At 44.6% G+C, this 8,218-nt stretch overlaps 1 protein-coding gene across 1 annotated transcript; it reads left to right on the forward strand.

Annotated features, from left to right (window-relative positions):
* The first annotated feature begins 360 nt into the window (after positions 1-360).
* Positions 361-1,314, forward strand: LOC142210168 (free fatty acid receptor 3-like). The gene has a single exon (XM_075279192.1). The coding sequence runs from the start codon at positions 361-363 to the stop codon at positions 1,312-1,314; it is 954 nt and encodes a 317-aa protein (XP_075135293.1).
* Positions 1,315-8,218: the final 6,904 nt, after the last annotated feature.

Genomic DNA, 8,218 nt, shown 5'->3' on the forward strand with positions numbered 1-8,218 from the left:
ACATCCCTAATCCGAGAGTCTGTTCTTTGTCTCCCCCACTTCTATCAGTGGAGAGTCAGGACTCCGTGGACATTAGATGGTTGGCCATTACCTTTGACATTGGTAGGTTCAGACAACAATCTTCTAATATGTCTGGTTGGCTGAAAACCTTCAGGGTGTCCATTACCAGCTAGAACCCCAAACCTAATCTCCATGTCTGTGGTCAAACTGATGATGTCCTCAAAAATGACTCTCGACATCTAGTGTTTCATGTCAGCAAATAACATCATCTGATTCCACATTTACTACTAATTTGTCTTTGCCTTTTCCCTAGTTCCCATCGAGAAACCACCAAGGACAGGTCCACCAGTTGAAGGCATCATGGGCTACTTTCCAGGATCGAAGTACCTCTTTTTGTTTGTCTACCTCATCACGTTTATCACTGGACTTCCTCTAAACATAGCGGCCCTAGCCACACTGGTCGGCAAATTCCATCGGGGTCTTCTTCCCGTGGACATTTTGTTGGCCAACTTGACCATTTCTGATTTGCTTCTCTTGACCTTCCTTCCATTTCGAATGGTCGAAGCCGCCTTTGACATGCATTGGCCGTTGCCCCATGTTTTTTGCCCTTTGTCATCTTTTATGTACTTCAGTAGCATCTACATCACCTCGTTGTTCCTCATGGCCATAAGCGTGGAAAGATATTTGGCCACGGCATATCCTATCAAGTACAAGATGTTGAGGAATCCGATCTACTCCTTGGTGGGGAGCTTCTTCATATGGGGCATCGCGACAGTTCACTGCAGTATTGTCTATATTGTTGAATATATCGTACCCATTAACATGACGACCGGCAACAATACCACGTGTTACAGCACATTTTCACCTTCTCAGTTGGATGTTCTGCTCACTGTTCGCTTAGAGATGTGCTTTGTGCTTTTCTGTATCCCATTTATGATCACCATCTTCTGCTATGGGAACTTTATCAAAATTGTCATGTGGCGGTCACGTCTGGACAGGAGAAGAAAAATGCGAGCCATTGGGCTAGTGATGGCTACACTCATCAACTTCATTGTGTGCTTCATGCCTTATAACATTTCCCATATTGTGGGCTTTGCCCAAGGGGAAAGTCCAGACTGGAGGGTCTACGCTTTACTCCTCAGCACCTTCAACGCCTCCTTAGATCCCATCATATTTTACTTCTCCGCCAGTTCTTTTAAGAAGTCTTTTCGAGAGGGCTTGGTCCATGTCTTGAAAAAACTACAGTTTAAAGCCTATAAATTGTGCAGTGCACCTTGTGATAGGGGGGCAGGGGAAATCGATGTCCCTACCTAAAATTCCAATAGTGGAGGTTCACTTAAATCTGGCCCCAAATATTGTGTAATAACTCAATATGAAACAATGTGCAATAGGCTCCTCAGTATATGGAGCTTCGCACAATCCGGGATGTTGGAGCGATGAGGTAGGTGCCAGATAGTAGCCATTGAGATTGTTACCTTCCCTTTGTGATCTGTGGGTTCCCCCCGTACCCCTTCACTCTCATCAGGATGGTGGTTCACTGTATAGAGCAGTGAGTCTTCATAGAGTGAACATGCAGTTGGTGTTCGTGTCATACCCTCAAAGAGCGTTATTCCGAAGATGGTCAGAAATTGGACATTATGGAATGACTGATCCCTCCTAATGGGGAGGCTGTTCAGAAATGTTGCAGGACTCCATCAGTGCAAAATGGCCTGTGTACCCTGTTATCATCGTTCCAGAGATCAAAATTTGTTGTTTGGTTCCTATTGCTCCGTCCTACAAACTTATTGCAACATATTTGGGGCCACTTTTCAATAAATCTTACTTACCATTGTAGCTCTAAAAGAAAAGTCAAATCTCATTGTATATTACAATATTGAAATCTTAGGGGACCGCAATGGGGTCTCACATCTGCCCTTAGCTATGTTTGTCTCCGTGTTTGTGTTTTGGAATTACACATTGTCTATGATCTTGAAGGTAACGGAAATCTGTAAGGTGGAAAAGATGTAACGAGAATTCTTTGGTTGGGTTTATGATTATATGTTAATTATTGCTAATTAATCTTAAAGGGGCTCTATCAGCAAAATTATGCTGTATGAGCCCCACGTATGCGTGAATAGCCTTTAAAAAGGCTATTCAGGCACCGCTAATCTAATTTTAAACCCCCTGCCCGTTTTAAAATAAAACTATAAAAACATATAGGTAAATGATACCTGAACGTGCACAGGGGGCGGTTGTGCACGATCCAATCATAAACTATGTTCAATGTTCCTATCATGGGTGCAAAAAGGATGTGACCAATACCAAGCAAGGATACCAAATTATCTAACCATTCATCTTTCACAGAGACTTTTGAGAGTAACATTTAGGGACCGCAATGGGGTTCAGATTCACCCCTGACTATGTTATTTGGAAATTTCAATGCTATATGAGCAAAATAGAGAACTAGTAAGGTAGAGATGAAACACACAACAGTTACTTGGAGGATTCGCCTTTAGATATGTTTATGTTTTAATCTATTATATTTTTTGTATTTTGGTGCTAATTTATTAGTTTGGGCTATATCTGGTGTAAGTAAAGTCAATGATGTCATTTACATCAAATCAAATCAAAAAAAGCTTTATTGGCACGTCCGAATAGATATTTGGCATTGCCAAAGCTAGTAAAGTGGGCGGGGGGGGGGGAGTTGGATTCGGGTGGGTGAGTGGTGGGTATGGGGGGTGGGGGGTGGTTTGGGTTATAACAGTCCATGGAGTCTCATCTTCCTCTTAGTTGGTGACCGCTATATGGGGGGGTGGGGTTGGAGGTGGGGGTGGGGTGGGGCGGGTGTATTGGGATAAATATAACAGTCCGTGGAGTCTCATCTTCCTCTTATTTGGTGACAGCTGGACACGTATTGGGCAGGGATCTCCACAGTGGCCTCTTCTTCTCCCAGTAGGATGTAGAGTTTCCTCTTCTCCCAGTCTGGGATGTGGGCAGAGAGTCTTTGGTAGTAGACGGCCCTCACAGCTGAGTATTTGGTGCAGTGTAGCAGGAAGTGGGTCTCGTCTTCTAGGGCCCCCTGGTCACAGTGCTGGCACAGTCTGTTCTCCCGTGGCTTGTACGTCTGCCTGTATCGCCCCGTCTCTATCTCTAGGTTGTGGGCGCTCAGTCTGTACCGGCTCAGGGTCTGTCTGTGTTTGGGGTGGCGTATTCTCTCCAGTACATACTGTTTTCATTGCGTATAATATTTAGCAAAGTTTAACTTGACACTGCCATGTGATATCATATAACACAATGGGTATCCTGGCTTGGCTTTGACTCTAGATCATATCAGGGAAACTAGGAATTGATCTATGGGGAACCACCTTCCAAAAGCTAGAGCTACTTCTCCTGTTTTCGACAAGGAGGACTTATACTGAAACCTCTCCGTATTAACCATCTTCTTTAAGAAGACTATCCCCCTTTTTAATACAACTTTGGATGGTCGTGTCACCGAGGTTTCATTGTATTTGCATACTCCATCCACGTAACACAACAAAAGACATTGACAGAGTTGTGCAACGTTCCGAGCTACAATGTATCACGGCATCACTGGGCTGGAGACTGGGAAAGCTTAGTGATTACCGGAGCAGAGATATTTAACGACGGGGGCGAATTACTGGCGAGGAACTAATTTTACGGACAAACGTTCTTAAAGCCGTACCCCATCGTTTTGGAGAAGAATCCCAGCAAAGAACATACAGGATGCCGTGTAGCTTTATGACTTTGGTGCTAACACCTTTAGCCTGGGGTATACTTTGCTTGTGTATACAGCTCTATAACATTTTATATACCTGTCCTCTGAAGCATAACTGTATCGGTGTTTGCCTTGCTTTACACGGCGAGTTCCGTCTCTTCATTCGTGGCTCGACCTTTGCTCTCAAACACGACAACAATACAGCCATTGACTCACTGTTGGTTTAAGACGTATTAATGCTACCTACCCCATTAGGTGTCTGTTCTTACACAATGGCATCAGTTCAAATCTTATTTCCGGGGTCAAGTACGGGGGCAGGTAAGTGTTTTCTGTTAAACTACAGTATGGAGGATGTTTGTTTATTTCGCCACCTGCTGAGGTGAAGCCAAAGATGACGCCTGTCGGTGCCGATGAAAGGGGCATTGTGTGGGCATTGTATAAATCCCAGTTTTCGTCGGTATGGAAATGAGTTCTCTCGCAGCACTGGAGGCGGTCCCCAGTGCTCAAACAGCACTGGGGGGTCCCCATTGCTGCTAGAGAACTCTCCAGCGCCGCCTCTATCTTCTTCAGGAACGGCCTCCTCACACGTCTTCTTCCGGCACTAGGGGTAAAACTTCTAGGCCTTGGGCAAAGCCAACAAGAAAAATGGCCGCTTACACAGTAAGTGAGTGGCCATTTTCTGGTGGCCTGTCGGCTCTGCCCGAGACCTAGAAGTTTGACCCGCCAGCTCCGGAAGAAGATGCATGAAGAGGCTGTTCCTTAAGAAGATGGAGGCGGAGCTGGAGAGTTCTCTCGCAGCATTGGGGACTCCTCCATTGCTGCGAGAGAACTCATTTCCATACTGATGAAAACTGGGATTTATACCGAACAGTGGCGCGGAGAAGACATGTAAAGATAGAAGAAGAATAGCCTTTCTTAAGCCAAAAAAATTTGATTTTAATGGGACCTTTCTCCAACTCCACCAACTCCAACTCTTTGCATCCTCCACTGACTCGGGCAAAATTGGAAATTTTTGGCTAGCCCTCACCATTCCCAAGCATTCAGTCCTGTTAGTTGGAGCACCATTTTGCTGTTGGGTGTCACGTGGGCGGTCCTAATCTGTCTGATCCGGGTAAGGACCTGACAGTAGACCTGACAGTAGAGAGGATGAGTATTCTGAAACTAATAGAAATGTTTGCTTGGGAATTGTGAGAAGTAGAGAAAAAATTGCAACTATTGGTGCAAAGAAGTGGTGGTGAAATGTCCTCTTTAAAGGGAATGTGATACCCAACGAATGAATGGACTTTTAAAGAAAGGTTTGGTGTCAAACATAGATTTTAGGTATTTAAAAGTTTTTTTTTTTTTTTTTATTATTATTATTATTATTATTATTTATTTTATTTTTTTATTAATTTTATTTTTTTATTATTATTATTTATTTATTTTATAGACTCACTTGCAGCATCCACCTAAACATTGCAGACAGTATTACAATAGAAGATAACACCTCTATAGATAACACCACTGATCCATTATTACATCACTAAGGATAATAGATGATGTCACATCTTATCTCCTCCCCCGCCCTGTACTGAGCATGTCTAGAAGACTCTCCCATAGACCACAATGAGTCGACTCTAGAGATGAGCGAACAGTAAAATATTCGTTATTCGTTTCGAATAGCCGCTCAATATCTGACTATTCGATCGAATATCGAACCCCATTATAGTCTATGGGAGAAAATGCTTCGTTTCGGGGGATCCCACCATTCGTCTCAGGAGGGTCACCAAGTCCACTAAGACACCCCAGGAAATGATGCCAACACCTCTGGAATGACACTGGGACAGCAGGGGGCGCATGTCTGGGGGCATCTAACACACCAAAGACCCTCTATTACCCCAACATCACAGCCTAACAACTACACACTTTCCACACTCACTACAACCTCTATCAAAGTGGAAAAATACCTGGAAACCTTCTTTACTCCCCAAATGGATGGACACAAACCCAACTGTCATTGTGTGTGTGTGTGTGTGTGTGTGTGTGTGTGATGTGGTAAGACCTTCCAAAATTCACTTTTATGGCCCTTAAAGGGATTCTACCATTAAACTACTTTTTTTTCTAATTACCAGGTCTGAATAGCCTTAAGAAAGGCTATTCGTGTCCTACCTTTAGTCATGGTCTCCGCCGCGCTGTTCCGTACAAATACCGGTTTTAACCGGTATGCAAATGAGCCGGCCATTTTGGGGTAGCCGCTCTTGCAGTTCAATACAGGAGCTGGCTGGCGGCCATTTTGGGGTGGCCTCTCTATGCTCATGTATAGAACTACAAGAGCAAGAGAAGCCAGAAGAGGCGGAGTTGCTGCAGAACAAGGAGGCGGCGCAGGAAAGAGCTCTGGGCAGCAATGGGGGTGCGCTCATCGGCCTTTCAGCGCTGGGGCCCGCCCTCATTGCTGCGGAGAGCTCATTTGCATACCGGTTAAAACCAGTATTTCTACGGAACGGCGCGGCGGAGACCACGTCTAAAGGTAGGAGATGAATAGCCTTTCTTAAGGCTATTCCGACATGGTAATTAGAAAAAAAAGTAGTTTAATGGTAGAATCCCTTTAACATGAGCCCTTCCAAATTAAGTTCCAGTCCCTTAAGCTGAGCTCCCAGCAGAGATTGAGGCCCTTCAGGGGACGTCAGCCTCTACCTGCAGAGGTTTTGGCCCTTTAACTTAGCTCAGTCTTCACCAGCAGAGCTTTTGGCCCTTGGAGAGAGTACAGCCATGCAGCAGCAGTGTTTCATTTTTTGGCCCTTGGGCTGGAGCCCTAAAAAAATTAAGTCGCAACCCCCTGGGGGGGGGGGGGGAGAGAGAATGGAAATATATATATATATTATTTTATTTTTTATTTTTTTTTTAAGTATAAAAAGAAAACAAAAATTCACATTCTGAAGTAGGGGCTGGGGTTGTAGGAGGAGGATGAGGAGGAAGAGTAAATTGGGTGCTGGCAGCCCCTCTCCAGTAGCTGGACTGTGGAGTGGATATACAGCAGGGTATCCACGTCCACGTCCTCGCCCACGTCCCCTGCTGCTACACTGCATCGTGTATTAAGCTCTGAAAAGATCTGTTATTTCCGGCCTAACCAAAGCTATGAAAGCACTGGCTGTATCTAAATGCACTGTATCGCCCTCAGAACAAGCTCTCCCTATCACTCCAACACTGAAATGACACAAATATGGCGGCGGCCGTTCTTATGAATGGGAGTTCAATTTTTTTCACTGCCTCCGTTGTCGTAGTTCCTGTCCCACCTCCCTTGCACAGTTATTGGTGCAAGAAAATGCGCCAGGGAAGGTGGGAGGGGATACGAATTTTTACTGCGTATGCGGCCTGGTATTCGATTGTGAACGAATACATCGAACACCATGATATTCGATGGAACAGCGTTCGCTCATCTCTAGTCGACTCCAGTCTATGGCTGCCTATGGACATGACTATGTTGTAAATCATATCACTAGCAGTGCAGAGGAGAAGCTCAGGCAAGATGGCCGCCCCCGTAATCATGTACAGAATATAGAGATAGAAGAAAATCTGTAACCAGAAAACAAAAACAGATTAGAAAAAAAGTCAGAGATTTGGATTTAATATATTTAAAAGCGGTTGATACATTTCCTTTAAATACTGTAACACGAGGCGCTCCAGCATAAATACTGTATGACTATCGGCCAGCAGGTGGCGCTGTGTAGATGTAATAGGTCACCGGGGCTATTGATTCTCCTTTTTCCACACCTGCCTAAAATCTTTGCACAGCACTGTATATCAGGAAAATAGAAAAACACAAAATAGTTCTGATGAGATGGAGAAGATAAAGTGATATTTCATCAGTTGGGGGGATTTATTGGGATTTCTTCACAGGACACCCGAGTAATTGTCATCAATTCAGAAGCAAATTGGAGGTTTTAAAAAGTGATGAATTGATGTAAAGAAGTAGTTTTACCAGAAACCACCAGAGGGAGACAGAGAAAACAACAAAATCATCTCTGTCTGTTCTACAAAAAGTGAGAAGACAATGTGGTGTAAATCATTGTAGGAGAAAGACTATGGAGGTGGGTGAATGATCACTGGGAAGTGCAATGAAATATGGCTTGTTCGCATGTAAAAACGTCCTGGCTTACGCTGGGTTCACACCTGCGTTCATTTCTCCGTTCTATGCATGGCAGAAGACGGAAACCATAGACCGGGTCTGGCCGTGAGCGGCAGTGAGCGTTTTAGGCTCTCCGCCGCGAAACCGGATTTTTTAATCCGGACACAGAGTACTGCATGTCCGACTCTGTGTCCGGATTATAAAACCCGGTTTCGCGGCGGAGAGCGCAAAACACTCACTGCCGCTCACGGCCGGACAGCTTTCTCACCCATTCAAATGAATGGGTGAGAAAGTCTCCTGCAGGCTTCCGTCTCCTGCATCTGTTTTATGCAGGAAACGGAAACCTGCAATAAGGACAGATGAACGCTGATGTGAACGAGCCCTTATTTTGATCCTGA

This window comes from Leptodactylus fuscus, chromosome 6 (assembly GCF_031893055.1).
Source record: "Leptodactylus fuscus isolate aLepFus1 chromosome 6, aLepFus1.hap2, whole genome shotgun sequence".
Classification (NCBI taxonomy): Eukaryota; Metazoa; Chordata; class Amphibia; order Anura; family Leptodactylidae; genus Leptodactylus; species Leptodactylus fuscus.